The 18,768-nt window shown below is 48.8% G+C and overlaps 1 protein-coding gene across 1 annotated transcript in view; it reads left to right on the forward strand.

The window, feature by feature from the left end:
* The window catches only part of FOXK2 (forkhead box K2), a 63,895-nt gene that overhangs the window by 31,535 nt on the left and 13,592 nt on the right, over positions 1-18,768 (forward strand). The window contains exons 2-6 of the mRNA XM_030294888.1: positions 4,555-4,749; positions 8,348-8,495; positions 11,351-11,497; positions 17,058-17,251; positions 18,058-18,233. Of these exons, the coding sequence (XP_030150748.1) occupies positions 4,555-4,749; positions 8,348-8,495; positions 11,351-11,497; positions 17,058-17,251; positions 18,058-18,233 (860 nt within the window). The remainder of the gene's footprint in view (positions 1-4,554; positions 4,750-8,347; positions 8,496-11,350; positions 11,498-17,057; positions 17,252-18,057; positions 18,234-18,768) is intronic.

Genomic DNA, 18,768 nt, shown 5'->3' on the forward strand with positions numbered 1-18,768 from the left:
CCTGACCGGCAGGCACTGCAGGGAAGTGGACCAGTGTGCACACATGTGATGGGCCTTCCAGCCCTGAAATTCAGGCCACTCGGTGGTGTGGAGAAGGCAGAGGCCCAAAGAGGATCCCCTCACGCGGGTTTACCTTCACCTCCGTGCTGTTCTAATGTTCTGCTGCTCTTTTTAGTTTTGTGAGGCAACTAATCAAAATAATTGTGCTGTTTTTTATTTCCAGCTTGGCAGAGTCGAGTGGTGGTCATGCATCTACCCTAAAGGGGAACAAGGATTTCAGAACTAATTGAACTCTGTAGAGAACTTGAAAACGGTTTTAGTGTATTTTGCTTTGAATGTAATCTACATAGAAAAATCAGTTATCTTGGTAACGTGGGTACCGACGTAATTACAACCCAGGTCAAGAAATAAGCTATTGTTAGCACAAAAGTATAGAAAACAGCACTGTGAACCCCCTGTCACATTATTGGCATTATGCTATTTCTGTATCTACCTACGTGGATAGCTTTTTTAATTTTAAAAAACCACTCTCTATTGAGGTATACTATTTGTACAGAAAAGCGTAAGTGTCATACATGTATAACTTGATGAATTTCCACAAACAGGAATTCACTCAGGTAACCAGAACCCAGATTAAAAAACAGAAAGTTACCAGGATGTCTGGGTGGTTTTTAAATATGTTTCCTGGTTCATACACATATGAAGTTTGAGCTTAGATGAAAACAGAGATTTCACGATTTTCACCTGTCAAGGAGGTGGGGTTGGTGGCAGCAGTGGCCAGTGGTGGCCAGGATGGAAGTCTTGCACGCCGTTGGCCAGAGGCTAGCAGCAGGTGGCCTGACAGCACCTTGCCCTGGAGACAGCCAGGGGACAGGGAATTGGCTGTTCCCAATTCCACCTTTAATTGGATACCTTGGGACTCGGACGCAAAGGAAGAATGTCCCTGAGGGGGCGGTACCCTGCCCAGAGGTAGCACTCAGCCGCTTCTGTGTGCACAGATGCTGTGGGTGGGTGATGCTCCGGAAAAGTGTAAGCTGAGGCCCTATGTGGAGGGTATGGTCTTACTTTGGGAAAAGCGGAACTAAGCATGGGGAGTCGCGGACCTGCCCCGTGAGGGAGGGCACAGCTCGCCCTTCTGGAGTTCCCGTGCTGGAACCCCGCAGGGCCGCGTGGCTTCTGCACCGCTTGGCGGCCAGGGAGGCGTGTATGCTGTTGCTGTGCTTGAGGCGGGCTTTCTGGAAGCGCTCAGGGCGGCGACGGGGGGGGGGACTACAGATACTGTCTGCGGGAGAAGGAAGTGTCCGTCGCTTGAAGTGCGGCAGAAGGTAGCTTGGTTTTTTTCATCTTAATAAACATTTGAGTGTTTGACCAAAATTACCGGAATTAATCACTGAGATTCTTTAAGGGGGAGATGCTGCCATCTCTGCCCTGTGGGTGAGGAAACAGCCACAGAGGTGGCAGCCCTGCAGGCCCAGAGGCCTGTGCGCCGCTTCTCACGGCCCGGCCTTCCTGCTGATGTGGGAGTGAGGAGTTGTCTGAGGCGGGGGCTCAGGTGCTGTGCGTGGGAGGAAAAAGGAGGAAAACCCGTCTTTATTTCCACACTTGTCATGTGTGTTGTGCTAAAAGTTTAGTGGCCACCGGGGTCATCATCACCTTTTCTAAGCCTAGAATTGATTCAGATCTCATACCAGCGTTTGCAAGGTGTTCAGCTGTGGGCTTCTCACTTGCTTTATTCATCACGTCATCTGCTTGTTTTTATTACCTTTTGAATATGTGAAACTGGGCGTTTTTTAATTCCACAGGTATGGGCTGAGGGTCTGTTTCATATAAACCGAGAACTCTTCTAGGCTCCAGGTTATAGTGGTGAACCCAGCAGGCAAGGGCTTTGCTCTCCTGGAGCTTTGCATCCTATTGAGGGTGACAACAAGCACTTGTGGGTGTAACTTAGAGTCACATGACCTTAGTGAAATGAAGAGCAGGACAGGGCCTTCAGGGAAGGCTCTTGGACAGGTGGGTGAGGTGTGGGAGGGAACCTCCCTGTAGGAAGCAAGGGCAGGAAGAGACAAGAGGCAGGGGTGATGAGGTCTGACTCAGAGTCGGGTAGGAGCCTCTGGGAAGTTGGGAGTGAGGAAGGACAGGGAGGGAAGGGGTAGTCCCCAAGAGCAGGCAGGAGGAGGCTGACTTTCCCTCTGGCCTTTCCCATGCAGACCTTTGGGGTTTTTTAATGGTTATTTATCTTGAGAGAGAGAGAGATTGTGCTTGAGAGCAAGGGAGGGGCAGAGAGAGAGGATCCCAAGCAGGCTCCACGTTGTCACTGAAGAGCCAGACAAGGGGCCTGGTCCCACGAACTGTGAGCCAAAATCAAAAGTTGGATGCCTAACCACTGAGCCACCCAGGAGCCCCCCTCATGGCAGTTTTGTTTTTAAGTTTCTTTCTTTTGAGTGAGTGAAGGGTGGGGGGAGGGGGAGAGAGAGAGAGAGAAAGAGAAGCCTGATGCCAGGCTTGAACTCATGAACTGTGAGATCATGACCTGAGCCAAAGTCAGACATCTGACAGAGCCACCCAGGGGCCCCCCCCGACCCCCCATGGCAGTTTCAGTTTGCCTTGCCCTAATGGTTAGTGATGTTGAACATCTTTTCATGCTTTTGTACCGCTTATGTACCTTTAGCAAAGTGTTTTTGTTTTGTTTTGTTTTGCTTTAGGTTTTTTTTTTTTTTTTTTTTTTTGCCCATTTCTTAGTGGATTGTTTTTCTTACTGTCACTTTTATATAGCCTTTATAGTCTGGATAGGGGTCCTGTGTTGGATATGTGACTTATAAAAGTTTTCTCTTAGAAGGTGATCAAGGCTAAGAAGTAGCCTTTTTAGTGCCTCAACAGGGTTTCTGGCAGAGCAGATGTTTTCAGTTCTGATGATGAGTGTGTTTTGAAGGTGAGAGCTGATGGCTTAGCAGGTAGACTGGGTGAATCCTGTTTCTGGCCTGAGCAACTGGGTGATGCCATTCACTGTCACGAGGAGCTCTGGGGAGAAGCTGGTGTCGGGTCTTCTTAGAGATGACCAGTGTGGGTACAGAGGGGGGCATCAGGAAGGCAGTGAGAGATTAGGTCCAGAGGGCAGGAAATGTGGATTTTTGAGTCATTTGGGAGTGTGTAGAGGGGAGAGTCATGGGCCTGCATGAGCTTGTCCAGGCAGTGGATGCGGACAGAGAAGCATAGAAGCTGGGCCCTGAGTTTGCGGCATTGGACATTGAGGTGTAAGGGAGGAGAGTTCGGCATGGATTGAGAAGGAGCCCTGAGAGATAGGAACAGGGAAGGTGTGGGTGCTGGGTATCAGGAAGGAGGCAGTCAGGGTCTGCTCTGCCCACTGAGGCTGCAGGACTGACTGGTGTGCCGCATGAGGGAAGTGAAGGGGCAGGGAATCCCATGTCAGTGCATTCAGAGGAAGCCAGGCAGCAAGTGTCAAAACCCTGCCAAGTGGCGTCCTTTCTAACCCTCAACTAGAGTCTTGGGAAGTATTGCCTTGAAGACATCACCGGAAGTGGGAGGGATGTGTGCCCTTCACATTCTGGATCTTTCCTTGGCAGGCACCCAAGGAGGACAGCGGTGGGCAGAGCCGACCACCAGGATGGGTCCCCCGGGATAGACACACAGAGGTCAGCTGAGTACCATCAGCTGGATATTTGGTCGTTTATATACACACAGGTCAGGTGCTGTTTAACTGGGTGTGAGATCAGACACAGACTGAGTCTGTGGAGCTATTTTTAAATTTTATTCTTTAAAGATGTTTGGCTTGCATTACTTTTTTTTTTTTAAATAAATATACTTGAGATATGTCAAGGACGCTATATTAAAGGTGAACCAGAGTATTTAAAAGCCTTTTCCCCCAAAATTTAATATCTCTGGCTCTTGTTTGCTCAGTGATAAAGGTGATGGGATTTTTCAAAAAGAATACTTTCTTAATTAATAAACAGCCACAAAATTGCATTGCTTAATGATCCAGCTATATTTATGTATTTATTTTATAAGTAATAATGCAGATTAAGTCACATTTGAATTTTTTCCTTCTATTTGGATGGTCTAAACAACGTATTTGTTAGGGCATCTGGGTGGCTCAGTTGGTTAAGCGTCTGACTTCAGCTCAGGTCATGATGTTGCAGTTAGTTCGTGGGTTCAAGCCCCGCACTGGGCTCTCTGCTGTCAGCGCAGAGCTTGCTTGCGATTCTGTTACCCTCTCTCTTTGCCCCTCCCCCACTCACATGCACTCTCGTTCTCTCTCTCAAAAATAAATACACATAAAAAAATTTTTAAAAAAGAATGTATTTGTTTACTAGTGTTTTAAAGTCATGAAATGCCTTTTTGTGGCTTCATTAAGTGGTTTATGACACGCAGGGTGAGGTTGAAGTGGACTTTCTCAGTGGCTTCTTCACCACAAGATGAGGCTCCAGTGCGTTTGGGGACACTTGGGCTCTTTGTCTTGCTTTAGGTGGGACACCGTGTCCTCTGGTCTGGCAGACAGGTGCTGACAGTTGGCTTTTTTTTTTTTTTTTTTTTTTTCAGGTGCACGTTTAGGTTCCCAAGCACAAACATCAAGATCACGTTCACTGCCCTGTCCAGTGAGAAGAGGGAGAAGCAGGAGGCTCCTGAGTCCCCAGTGAAGCCCGTGCAGGCCCACATCTCGCCCCTGACCATCAACATTCCAGACACCATGGCCCACCTCATCAGCCCCCTTCCCTCCCCCACAGGAACCATCAGGTACAGCAGCTCATGTGGTGGGCAGGGGTCACAGAGGGTCGGGTTGGGGGCGCACGCATGCTGAGATGTACGTGACCACGTCCCGAATCCGTTCCTTATCTCCTGCCTTGGGACTTGCAGAAGCCGTCATAAGTCATAGTCATGGGCAGGAGCGCACAGCAGCCAGCACCCGCGCCTTCCCCAGGTGGACCCTTCACCTGCCATTCAGTTTCTGAACACCCTTTGCTCTCAGGTTCCTGCATATGAAACACAGTCCCCAAACGTTCCTGACTTTTTCACTTATACTCTCTGTATTTGAGTGTAAGTTGAGAGAATTGTGATTTGCCACGTTGGTCTAAACTCTGAGCTGTTTTCCTTTGCATTTTGAGTTCTTTTAGTTTGCTGCAACTTCATGTACATTCTGAGGATTTGTACTTTGGATTGATGAGTTTGACTGCAGTGAAGCAACAAACTTGTGTCTGTCATGATGTCCTAAGAGAGACTGGGTGCTTCAGGAAGTGGAGGTCAGCGGCTTTGGGGCACACTCTGGGTGCAGAACCCGGAACCCAGAGCACAGTGGTCAGCTCATGCTGAGCTCTCAGAGGACAGCAGCTGAGGGTCAGGTCGAGGACGGCCACGGGACCCTGCAGATGTGCGTGCTTAGAGCAGGCGAGGTCGCCTCGTGGGCTTGAAGTGCGGCTCTGCTGTGATGTTGCAGGGCTCAGCTGCGCTGGTCTCCTCGGACTCTGTTGGTGCTTAGAAGAGGGGGTGGTGTGTATTTGGGTGCCCTCTTAGCTGGGAGTGATGCTGGGTGTGGAACAAATGCCTGTACTACTCTCTGGAGTCAGGCTCCTGCTGATGAGCTCCGTCCCAGCTGGCGCTGCGTGCGGCAGAGCCCGGGAGGGCACACGGGAAACTCGTGTCCGACCTCTCCGTCAGACACTTCCGTTTCTTACCTTCAAAACGAGCATCAGCAGTGGGACTTCCAGAAGGATCTGTGTTGTGTTTATTGGTAAGTGGAGGGAGTGGCGAGTGGACTGGCTGTGGCCGCTCCAGCTCCAGCTCCAGCTCCAGCTCCAGGCTCGGCCTCCTGTGCAGCCGCTGCTGTTGGCGTCAGGCCCCTCCCTCTTCTGCCTCCTGCGGCTGCGCTGCTGAGGAAGCTGCCTTTGTCTCTCCCACTTGGTTGAATTTGTCTGCATGTGACTCCATGGACCAAATAGCCATTATGTCAGCGGAGAGCAACCACGTGGCCGGATTTCTGTTCGGAATTCACAGAGGAAGAGGAGAAAGCCCTGTTTGCCCACGTGGGATAACAACCCACAGTGGGAGCCGCAGCCTTGGAGACGGGCGCACTGACCCACTAGACGGTGGCGTGGGCACTCGGGGAAGGGGACTGTGGTTGGAGAAAAGCTCCTGACGCAGCCTCTCCTCACCTTCTCCGTCTTCATCCTGGTTTCCTTGCTCGTCCCTCCCCATGGCCGGTGCTGACCAACATAGTGCCCTTGCTGGGCAAGACAGTGGGGTGGGAGCCCAACTGTGGATGGTTTATGTGTGATGTGTGGGGCAGACTTGCCTTTTTCTTTTTCTTTTTCTTCTTTTTTTTTCTTTTCCTTTTCCTTTTTTGTTTTTTTTTTAATGTTTGTTTATTTTGAGAGAGAGAGCGCATGCACACGTGTGTGCAAACAAGGGAAAGGGAGAGAACCCCAAGTAGGCTCCACGCTGTGTGGAGCCTGATGCGGGGCTTGAACCTGTGAACTGTGAGATTGCACCTTAAGCCGAAGTCAAGAGCCAGATAGACGCTCAACTGACTGAACTGCCCAGGTGCCCCCGGACTTGCCTTCTCTAAACCCAGCATCCACCCCATACGGCCTCTCACCTTCCCCACGTCAGCACTTGTTAAGTGCTAGCTGTTTTTCAACATCGTGAGGCTTAAAGTCCTTTAGTGCAGGCCTGATTTTTTTCCCGGTGCTTTAAGAGCCGTTCGTGGCCTCAGCAGACACCTGTCCAGTGAGTGTGCGTGTAGGTACTCATTGTGCGTGCTCACGGTAGAGAGCCCAGTAGTGCTGCAGGGGACGCTGGCCCGGAGCGCATCACCCCCTCCCCTTCCTTCTGCTCCATGTTCAGTTCCGGGTTTTGGAGGTAACTACTGTTGCTTATGTATTTTTTCCAGAAATTTTCTATATATTTGCAGTACTTGTCTTTTTTCCCCCAAATGCAACTAATCCCTAACCACACACTCTGGGTGTAACTTGATCAATTTCTCTGCCCGTCCTGTTTTTGGTGTCCTTCCACTGCAGCAGCTCATTCTTTGTAAAGTACGGGCCTGCGTGGAACGGGGGGGCAGGAGCTCAAATGTGCAGCTTGGTGAATGACCACAGTCGAGTGGGAATGGCCTCTAGTCATTACACAGATGAGGAAGCAGCACCCCAGCCCTGCCGTGTGAAAAAAAGGCACCCATGTTTAAACATGGGTTCCTGAGGTGCCTGGCTGGCTCAGTTGGTAGACTGTGTAACTCTTGATCTTGGAGTTGTGAGTTCGAGCCCCGTGTTGGGGCTAGAGTTAACTTTAAATATAAATGAAGAGGCGCCTGAATGGCTCGGTTGAGTGTCCCAACTTCAGCTCGGGTCATGATCTCGCAGTTCATGGGTTGGAGCTCCATAGTGGGCTCTGTGCTGATCGCCAGGAGCCTGGAGCCTGCTTCCGATTCTGTGTCTCGCTCTCTGTGCCCCTCTCCTGCCGTGCTCTCTCAAAACTAAATGGGGGCGCCTGGGTGGCACAGTCGGTTGAGCGTCCGACTTCAGCCAGGTCACGATCTCGCGGTCCGTGAGTTCGAGCCCCGCGTCAGGCTCTGGGCTGATGGCTCGGAGCCTGGAGCCTGTTTCCGATTCTGTGTCTCCCTCTCTCTCTGCCCCTTCCCCGTTCATGCTCTGTCTCTCTCTGTCCCACAAATAAATAAATGTTGAAAAAAAAATTAAAAAAAAAAAACTAAATAAATGTTTAAAAATTTTTTTTAATAATAAAAAATAAAATAAGTAAATAAATAATTTTTTTTAATGGGTTCCTGTGGGGGGGGGGGGTGCTGTGTCCTAACTGACCTGACGCATGTGCTCCGGGGCCTGATGCCATCTGCATCTGTGTCCATGGCCTCATCCTCTTTCTGTGTTCCCTCTTCTTGGCCCGGCTGCCTTTCTCTTTCTCTGGATTCTCCCTGACCTTTCTGGTGTAGCTGGAGGCCACGTCCTAGGTGGGAAGGGAGTGAGCAGAGCCTGTGCTCTGTGTCCCTTTGTGAGCCATTACATATGCCTCCGGGTCCTTGGTAAGTTCCAGAACCATCCTGAGCCTCCGTTTCCTCACTGGTGTAACAGGTGGACCACCACCTCCTTTGATAGTTTGTTTTGTGATTATGGAAGAGAACACATGTGGAAGCAGATATCTGATTTCCACGTTTCCTGGAGTGATCTTAAATTTCACGGAGAATTTAGTGAGTCCATTTTCCATAGAAAATGCTGATATTCTAGTTTTTAAGTTTGTTTTCATTGAAATCAGAACGAGTCTTTGAAGCACGGTGTGATGTATGTTCTGTATTAGGCTGATCGCAGCCACTTTTTCCCACCCACAGTGCTGCAAACTCCTGCCCATCCAGCCCCCGGGGAGCAGGGTCTTCGGGGTACAAAATGGGCCGTGTGATACCAGCTGACCTCAATTTAATGGCCGACAACTCCCAGCCAGAAAATGAAAAGGAAGCTTCTGGTGGAGACAGCCCAAAGGTAAATGTTTTATAGCCTTGAAACAGAACCCGGGGCCGTCACGTGACCAGCTGTCCTCCCTTTGCTGTCTGCATGTCTAGTAATGTCGCTGCCAGGGCCTTGTGTGGATCCAAGTTGGTTGTGGGGTCCCTTCCTGTTGAGTAGGTTCTTGGGGTTGGGGTCTTAGAATAAATGAATTATTTTGGTCATTCACCACTGGGTGCTCCCCAGTGTCAGCTATGGGCCCAGGTGCTGAGATCTGAACCAGTGGAGGACAAGAGAATCGCTTGGTCCTCACGCGGTGATAAGCACTGTGTCCCAGGAAACCCTTCCCAGGGTTTAGTCCTGCTGTCCCAGATGCTGAAGGTTGCACATGCACTCGTGTCTGAATGTACACGTGCACACATGTGCACAGGAACACACCCTTTTGGGACACTGGTTGTTGAACACGCTGTGACCCTGCGTATCCCTGCATGTTTTTGTTCTTTGACCCAGTAATGCCCCTTCTAGGATTTTGTCTAAAAGGAAATGGCAAAAATCTCAAACAAAAATTTATATAACACAGAAAATTGAAAGCAGCCTGAATGCCCCCTAAGAGTGATCAAGCAAGGAAATATTATGCAGCATAGTCACTGATATGGAAGTATTGTTGGTATAATGCTCGGTGAAAAAGAATAAAGCGACGCGTAGTATTAGTTACATCTGTATAAAATGTGACGCATTTGTGCAGTAGCACACAGCACAGTCATGGAGGAGACGGCCGTAGTGGTGCACCACCTGTCTGCTGTGGCTAGGAGCCTTGCACACGGGGCGTGCCGGGCAAGGGAGGGAGGCTCAGAGGGGCACCATCAGTGGGGTTCCATGTTGATACAGTTGCCTGTTTAAAATCAGGCAAAACTGGGGCGCCTGGGTGGCGCAGTCGGTTAAGCGTCCGACTTCAGCCAGGTCACGATCTCGCGGTCCGGGAGTTCGAGCCCCGCGTCAGGCTCTGGGCTGATGGCTCAGAGCCTGGAGCCTGTTTCCGATTCTGTGTCTCCCTCTCTCTCTGCTCCTCCCCCGTTCATGCTCTGTCTCTCTCTGTCCCAAAAATAAATAAACGTTGAAAAAAAAAAAATTAAAAAAAATAAATAAATAAAAAAAAAAAATAAAATCAGGCAAAACTAAATTGTTTCAAGGTGCGTTCTTAGATGCTAAAACGTTGACAGCAAGATTGTCATTATGACAAAATGTCAGAGGTAATGGCAGCTTCTCTGGGGGTAGAGGCTGCAGGCCCAGGGGGCATATGGAAGCTTCTGGGATGTGGGCTGTGTTCTCTCTTGACCTAGTGTTGGTTGTCCTGATGTTCACATCACAGAAATTTGTTTTCAGCTGATGAGGATGTATTATAGGCTTTGCTATCTGTGTTACATTTTTCAATAAAAAAAAAGTTTTTAGCAATGTGTAGAAAAAAGGTAACCAGGAGACACAGCCAGTGGCACAAGCCCAATGAGGAAGGCTTTGTGTTCTGAACCTGCTGCCTGGAGTAGTCTCCAGCTCCACCAGTTCGCCTGGCCCTTTCCAGAGTCTGTCCGTTCAGGGTAGTTGGGGCAGAGCCCAGCTGAAGTGTTCAGGAAATACTAGCTGTTTACGAGTGCGGCCAGTGTCTCTGCATAGAATATGTGCCCCCCACCACTATCAGGACCGATCATGGGCTAGGCAGCTGAGGCCCACGCTCCTCTCTTTGGCACGTCTACCTTCCTTCCTGTCTGTCCGTCCTCTGCTTGTCTTCTTCTCGTCCATTTGTGTTTATCCCTAAACAATGTCTCAGTTGCTTCTTTTTAAACCTCATATAATGAGTATCATCTTGACTCTGACCGTGCTTTAAGGTGTGTTGTCCTGGACTTTACTGAGGTCAGGCGGCTCTTTTCTTTTCCTTATGTTTTTTGTTTTTGCCATTGGAGTTTCTCTTTATGTGGTTTTAATATTCTTTTTTTACACTGCTTGTGCATTTTTCCATTTGTTTCCTCTAAATTTTCCAAATGCTTCTCAGTCAATTTATGTTACTTTCATAGTAAGGAAAACCAAGCATTTTCACAGGAACACTTAAAAGCACAAACAATCCTAGGGGCACTTGGGTGGCTTGGTTGGGTGTCTGACTTTGGCTCTTGTCTTGATCTCACAGTTCGTGGGTTCAAGCCCCACGTTGGGCTCTGTGCTGACAGCTTAGAGCCTGGAGCCTGCTTTGGATTCTGTGTCTCCTTCTCTCTCTGCCCCTTCCCTACTCACACTCTTCTCTCTGTCTCGCTCTCAAAAATAAACATTAAAAAAAAAAAAAAAAAAAAGAGGGGCGCTTGGGTGGCCTAGTCAGTTAAGCATGTGATTTTGGCTCCAGTCATGATCTCACAGTTTATGGGTTCAAGGCCTGCATCAGGTTTTCTGCTGTCAGCATAGAGCCCGCTTCAGATCCTCTGTCTCCTTCTCTCTCAGCCTTTCCCCCGCTCATTCTCTCTCTCCCTCTCAGAAATAAACATTAAAAAAAATTTTTTTTAAATAAAAATTTATTTAAAAAAATTTTTTTTTAACTTATATTTTTGAGAGACACAGCAAGACAAAGCACAAGTGGGGAGAGGCAGAGAGGGAGACACAGAATCCGAAGTAGGATCCAGGCTCCCAGCTGTCAGCACAGAGCCCAACGTGGGGCTCAAACCCATGGACAATGAGATCACGACCTGAGCTGAAGTCGGACACCCAGCCAACTGAGCCACCCAGGCGGCCTCCCCAAAAATTATTTTAAATAAAAGCACAAACAATGCTAAATTCTAGTAAATTTAGTAAACATTTTGATAACCTCAATAATCTCTCTCTCTCTTTTTTTTTTTTTTTTAACTTAAATACAGGATGATTCAAAGCCACCTTATTCCTATGCACAATTAATTGTACAAGCAATTACAATGGCTCCTGACAAACAACTCACTCTAAATGGGATTTATACTCACATCACTAAAAATTACCCATACTACAGGACTGCGGACAAGGGCTGGCAGGTAAATCCATTTCGATTTGTTATGAAATATTTCTGTGACAAGTCAGTAGATGCTGATTGAAAACAGAGGAAAATTGAGCTGCTTTCCTTAACTTGGGCACAGGGCAAGGGTCGAGCGAGGTGAGGGAGACCCTCTTTTGCTCAGGGAGGAGGACGTGTTAGAGGCCACTGGCCCCGCGCTTTGACCTCCTCCACACAGAGCAGAAGGAATAGTGGCTCTAGAAGAAAACCTCAGCCTGTGGTTTTTACGGTCCCTGACCGTCCCCACGGATGGCAAAGGCATGGATTGTTTGAGATGTTTCTCTTCGACCATTGCAGTTAACTTCCTGTGTCTGAAGTAAAGGAATGTGAAAAACCCAGCCCGTCCTTTACTTCGGCTTCCTTCTGTCTTCCTTACCTGCGTCTGCTGACGTACATAGCTTCTTGAAGTTTGCAGAGGTGGTTTCCAAACTATTTTATCAACGAACCCTTTCTTCAGAAGACATCTTCTCCCGTTGGGCAGTGTAGAAAAGCAGAAACGCGATGCTGCCCTGTGTGGGGGCGGCCTACCTGCTTGTGTTCCTGTACTTTCAGATCATTCCTGGGGTGTCTGCCACCCAGCCTTCCTCAGAGGACTCTTGGATATTAGTGCATAATGGATCCTTATTTAACTTTTTAATTTCGTTTAATTTTTAAAGTTTTACACCGTATGGTTTTTTCTTCTGTGTATCTGTGCTAGGTGTGCCTACTTGCTGGAGTATGGTAGAACCTCCCTAATTCGGACCATATGGGAAAGGCAGGGTTGAAATAGGGAGCGTTAAAAGCATAAGAAAAGAAGAAATGTATGCTTGCAGTTCTTGAATTCATTAAGTAACAAGGAATGGCAACACTATTCCTTTCAGGCATAGTGAGTAAATGATCCTCGGAAAAATGTGTCTGCTGACCCGTAACCATAACCGAGTGGGTGGGGGTGGAGGGGGAACCATTTTCTGTTTAATGATGGGCAAAAACTCTTTTCTTCTACCTGTAGACATACAAACGTGTTACAATACAAGTAGTCCAGCCAAATCCTGAACATTTCCTTTGTCCTTGATTGTGGAGGGTACAGAATAAGACCCCGCCTCCCTTCCTGGCCTGGGGCAGCTGCCCCCTGCCTGCCTCCCTATGCACGGCGAGGTGCATTTCTTAGTTGGCAGTGAGGAAAATGCTGGATTTGGAGAACCCTTTGCTCTCCAGTTACCTGGCAGGTCTCTTCAACACATTGGACAAGAAATCCCTGCGATACTGACCATTTTAATCGAGGACAGTGAGGTTGTGCTTCAGATAAAATGTCCAACAAAAGAAGCAGAGCCAAATGATAATCTGTGTCCGTTTCTGGCGATTGCTCCTGGAACACGGTTTCCTGTGTGTGGGCAGATGAGGTCTCAGGATACCCCGTCAAGGAGTGGGGTGGGGTTATGTGCAGCTCGTCGCGTGCAGAATTCTGGTGACTGGAAATGCCAGTTAGCGGGGCAGAAGGGGAGCCAGTGTTTCTGAAGCGCCTGGCCAGACCTTCAGTGATGTGTTTCCTAACATCCATTTATGCAAGAGCTGCTTCCAAACAACATATGGTTTTCTGGCCAGAGGACGAAGGCCAGCTCTCAGGGGCGGCCTCCTCCAGGCTTCAGTCTTGTGGGGAGTTAGGTCAGGTGTGATCCCCACGTGCACGGATTGCTCCTGGCTCTGGGAGCGACTTCCCAGCCCCTGAGAGCGGAGCGTCACAGACATGGCTGCTGGAGGGCAAGCACCCCTCTCTGTTAGCTGTCATCGATGCTGCTTTTTATCGAAACCTCTTTTCTGTCTAGATCAAGGCCCAGAAGGGTGACTGAGCCTTGCCTGTGTAAGGCCCTCCTGGCTCCAGTGTTTTAGCAGAAAAGAGATTTCCTGTTGCACCCCTCCCTTTAATTTTTGGAATGCGCTCTCAGTTTCTTTTAGCTGTTCCCAGTACTGATCCACACGTGTTCTTTTTCTGTCATGAGATTCTCTGAGCTGCCCCTCCCAGAGTGACTGCGCTTAAAGTCTGTGTATGGATGAGACCTTCTTCCCATGTCCTCACTTTTGGCTTAAAACAAAAAAGCCTTTCCCTTTTGCAACCTTGTTTCATAAAAGCCAGATCCGATTTTCTTTGTGTGGAGAGTAGGGGGGAAGACGGTCCTGTAGAACAGCCCAGTTTTAAAATGCGGGGTTTCCAGACTGCCTCCTGCCCTCCCCTAGGGCATTAGGGAGGTGGCCGTGCAGGGAGAGCAGGGCCCGAGGGCTTGGCCCTGACTCTGATCTGCTCCTCGGAGACCTGTGCCTTTTGGAGCACCTGAAGGAAGTCCACAGCTGCCTTCCAGGCTCGCTTCGGGTATTTTGCCTTGTCTGCCTTTGGCAAGGCTTCTTGATTGGTCCAGAGGAAACTCTGGGATAAAACAAATTGTGACCGCATCTGGGAAGATGGCATGTTTCTTTCCTTCGGTTGCATATTTATGCCAAAATGTTTTCTTATGATTTATAATTATAATTTTACCCAGCCCAGAATTGAGGTATTTGTTATGACTAGAAAACTTGAATTCTGGGCCTTTGGGCCTCTCTGAAAGGACCAGAGCCGGTTTCTTAAAGTAGAGGGCGTGTTGTGGGCTCCTCTCACCCTGTACCTTGAACTCTGCTTCTAGAAGGTCCTGACATGTTCCCTTCTTATCAGTTTCTTTACAAGTCCTCAGTAGAGGGAGTACTGTGCATGAGTGGGGCTGACAGAAACTAGGTCTGGGCAGGAGTGCTGGGGGTGCTTACAGAGGCCGGAGGCCGGTGACCAGCTCTGGGCCTTTCGTCCGGGTCATCTGCAGGGATGGAGCTGCCTTCGGGGACAGGAGGGAGGAGGGACTGGCGCCCAGGGAGGACGGGTTGTGGGAAGTAGCCTCGGTGAGGGGAGGGTCTGGGGGGAAGAGAATGTGTGCAGTACTGCAGACCCTTTTCTTCCTGTTTAGTTTTAAAGAGTAATAACCTGCCTTTTCTCTGCATGTAATACTTTCTGAATCAGTAGAAGCCAAGCCAGCGTGGTTTTTGTGTTTGTAGCTTGGCTTGATCAAATTACAAAGGCCTTAAATGACCTTAGAAATATAGTTACTTTGTGTCTGATTAAGTATCTCGTAGAATAATGGGAATGACTTCCACAGCATTTCCAGTCTTGTTGGCTGGAAAATCGTGGCCTCTTTGTTCCATAGGCTTGTTAGACTCTGTTGTGATGGTGCATAGTGTAGCTTCTGTCACATTTTCAGGACAGAAAATAGCGACTCCTTGACCTAGGAACTCGCGTACAGCTTGTCTGTGGCATGAAGGTCGTGGAACCACAGCCCCCCGCCCCCCCCCCCCCCCGGCCCTGTTCTCCTTTATCAGTGGGAAGAAATACTAGTGTCCCAGTACCCTGAAATGGCACTTCCTACCTCCAGACTCCCCCTGAGCCAGCTTCCCTTTTTCCTCCTAGCAGTACGTGCATTAACCTTCTCGGTGCAGTTCCAGCCTTCACGTGGGGGTTCAGCACCTCCCATGTTGTTCACTTGTAAGCTGCCCAGGTAGCCAGGTTCCCTCCCACAGTACAGTCGGAGGACCTCTTAACCCTTCCATGGCAGTCGTAAGGATTGCCTTGTTCACAGCCAGAGGGCCCTGTGGTGTCACGGTCTGGGTTTGCTTTTCTCAACCCACAGTCTTGGAGTCTACCTTCTACGGCACAGAAACGTCTGAGGAATCAGAGGAAGATCGTCTTCTCTCTTTGGCGGAAGCACCAGTAGTAGTTGAGTTTGATTTTTCTGGAAGAGCTAGTAGAAAGGTATTGTTGGTAGATCCCTAAACCTATGACAAAACATAATAACAAGTATCTGCGGTTATCAAAATGTTCTAAATCTTGGGGCTCTCAGGTGGCTCAGGTCGGTTAAGCATCCAACTTCGGCTCGGGTCATGATCTCACGGTTCATGGATTCAAGCCCGTGTCAGGCTCTGTACTTGCTTTGGGTCCTCTGTCTCCCTCTCTCTCTCTCTGCCCCTCCAGCGCTCGCGCGCGCTCTCGCTCTCTCTCTCTCTCTCTCTCTCTCTCTCTCAAAAATAAACATTAGGGGCGCCTGGGTGGCTCAGTCGGTTAAGCGTCCGACTTCAGCTCAGGTCACGATCTCGCGGTCCATGAGTTCGAGCCCCGTGTCGGGCTCTGGGCTGATGGCTCAGAGCCTGGAGCCTGCTTCCAATTCTGTGTCTCCCTCTCTCTCTGCCCCTCCCCCGTTCATGCTCTGTCTCTCTCTGTCTCAAAAATAAATAAACGTTTTAAAAAAAAATTTTTTTAAATAAACATTAAAAAAATAATAAAATAAAATATTCTAAGTCTCAGGTAATGCATTTATTTATAAACACTTCCACAAATCACAGTCTAGGCTGCCCCCCTGCGTGTTGCTGGTGAGGGAGACGGACTTCCACGGGCTTGCGTGGTGCTGTGGTCACAGCCATAGCCTGTGACTGGTTGTGGTAGGTGAGCGGTCCCCTAGCTGGGTTGTAAAGTAGAATTTGATACATTTGATTTCTGAGCCACCTCTGGCAAGGGAGGATTTCAGGCTGTGGCTAGGAGTTCCTTTAGAAGATTAATTGGGGAATTTAGAAATGATTCTGGGATAGCCCGAAATTGTACTGTGAGTTACCATCATTTTGAATCTTTAGTAGTTTAACTTACTAACTTTAAAGATGGGTGTAAATACGTGAAATAACTTGGATGCATGGCTTCTGTCCAGCTGTTGCTGACTCTGGTTTGGGGGGCTCGGGATCAGGCGTGCTGCCAAGAGTCGTGCAGGTTGCAGTGGGGAGCTTTCCTGAAACTGTCTGTAAGCTGTGAGCCAAGATTTTTGTAATGGAAAGAATAGAGCAGGAGTTGAGGGAAACCTCCTCTCTGTGCCTCGTCAGATTATTTGGTGGATCAAATTGAAAAACATGTATGGAAGTATTTTGCAAAGTGCTCTTATTACTGGAAGATGGTGTCGACAATACGTCTCAACCTTTAGCTCGTCTTTATCCTTTGCTGGTTTGCCAAACACTTTGCACTGGATTAATTCATTTTAGATGGCTGTGACAGATTCTTGTAAGCTAATTCCGTGCTCAAAAAGTATTTTAAAGGATTGGCTTATTTTGTCTCTGTTCGTCTCTAAGCAGGAAAGGTGAGATGACTACAGTGAGGGTCCTTGGTCTCCTACCTGGGAGAGAGATGGAAATTGCCTTCTTCCCTGTGGTTTAGATGGCCCACCCCTTCTTTGTTCCCTAGATCCCCGCCCCCCCCACCCCCCCCCCCACCCCGCCCCTGGTGCTCCCTCTGCCGTTTCGTTCCAGGACCCTCCGGCTGGGGGGTCGCACCCCTACTCCTTCACTCGGGAGGAGGGCCAGCTCCTCCCAGAACAGCGCTGCTTGTAAGTCGTCTGCCCTCTGCAAAGGCTGCATGCCTCGGTCTCTGCTTTGCAGGGCACTGAAACTGGGGCACATTTTCATTTCTCAGCAAAGAAATATATGAATTCTACGTATTTTTTTATGTTTCATAGAATTCAATTCGCCACAATCTCTCTCTGAATCGGTATTTCATCAAAGTACCACGTTCCCAGGAAGAACCAGGCAAAGGCTCATTCTGGAGGATAGACCCTGCCTCTGAAAGCAAATTAATAGAGCAGGCTTTTAGGAAAAGACGGCCTAGGGGCGTGCCTTGCTTTAGAACCCCTCTGGGACCGCTCTCGTCTAGGTAAGGAAAAAAGACAAACAAAAAGACCTCACTTACTGGTTAGTAAATTTGCCTTCAATGTGTTGGTCAGTTTTCCTTTTCACAGTGAAGGAACTACCAAATGCGGTGTGATTAAATGTGGGGATGGGGATTTGAACAAGAGTGTCGGATGCTGCCCGCACATGTCTTGAACGGCAGTCTGAAACGGCGGAGACTGGCGATGAAGTTTTACTTCCACTCCGCTCCCACGTGGCAGCTGTGGCCTCACTGAACTCATTGCACATTGTTAACATGACCGGTCGGCATTTGATGAGCTGTGTGTTTTCCTTTCCCTTGACACGTGAACAGCTCTTCCAAGCTGTATTTTAGCGGCTTAAACTCAAGATTGTTTTATATAATGTTAATGGCCTGATTTTCAAATTATACATTTTTAGCTTCATTAATAGATGCTCTGTTTCTAAACACAAAAAAGGACCGGGATGTAAGTCTCGGGCCCCCACCTGCTTGCACACCGCTGGCTCCTGCCCGTGGACAGGAGCTGCTTAGGGAGGGCACCAGTGCAGCTCCACGGCCGTGCAGCCCGTGTGGGCACGGAGCCCCAGTAGCCTAGCGCAGCACAGGCACGCTGGCTGTCACAGCTGAGTGAGTCTCACGGAAGGTCCATCTCCGGTCACAGGCGTTCACAGGGAAAGTAGAGCTCACAGAACTGTAGTCAGGTGGCAGAAGACAAATGGCCGTTACAGTTTCAAAATGCACGTTATTGAGATGACGCAGCGTGGTGAGTGCTGGACCTGTGAAAATCCACTGTCTTTTTTTCTGTAACACAGAAGTGCCCCAGCCTCTCCCAATCACGCTGGAGTGCTGTCTGCTCACTCCAGTGGTGCCCAGACCCCCGAGAGCCTGTCGAGGGAAGGTTCCCCGGCCCCCCTGGAGCCGGAGCCCAGCGCGTCACAGCCCAAACTGGCCGTCATCCAGGAGGCACGGTTTGCTCAGAGTGCACCAGGTGAGACTCGCAGTGAGGGGGCAGGCGTGGTGGGTGGGGGCGGGCCAGGCTCCTCAGCGGACTCAGCAGTGACCTTGGCTCCTTTGTACCTGGTACTTTCTGCATAATACAAGAGTGTTATAAGCTCTGAAAAACTAATAGTACTGTGAGTGTTAAAAAAACAAAAAACAAAAAACAAAACACAGTGAACGTTGTTTTACGTAAATAGCTTATATGGATGCCTGAAATAATTAAGAATCTGTTTCTCAGTTGCTTGATCATTCAAAGATTGTGAAAAAAAATCCCTCCCCCCAAAGGAATAACACAAATTAGACAAGCTAGACATTGATTGGCAGCAGAAACTGCCCACTTAATGACTAGGTGAGCATCTCACAGTTTACTTACTAAGTTGCAAAGCAGAATAAAGATGTGTGCCCTGAGGAATTTAAAAACAAAAACAAAAACCGTAACAACACAGTGTGGAAATGTGTCTGAACTAATTCTATTATGATTCCTAATTGGTTGGCAAAATGTGTGTTTTTGGTGTTTTTTGGTT

Source organism: Lynx canadensis, chromosome E1 (assembly GCF_007474595.2).
Source record: "Lynx canadensis isolate LIC74 chromosome E1, mLynCan4.pri.v2, whole genome shotgun sequence".
NCBI classification, from domain to species: Eukaryota; Metazoa; Chordata; class Mammalia; order Carnivora; family Felidae; genus Lynx; species Lynx canadensis.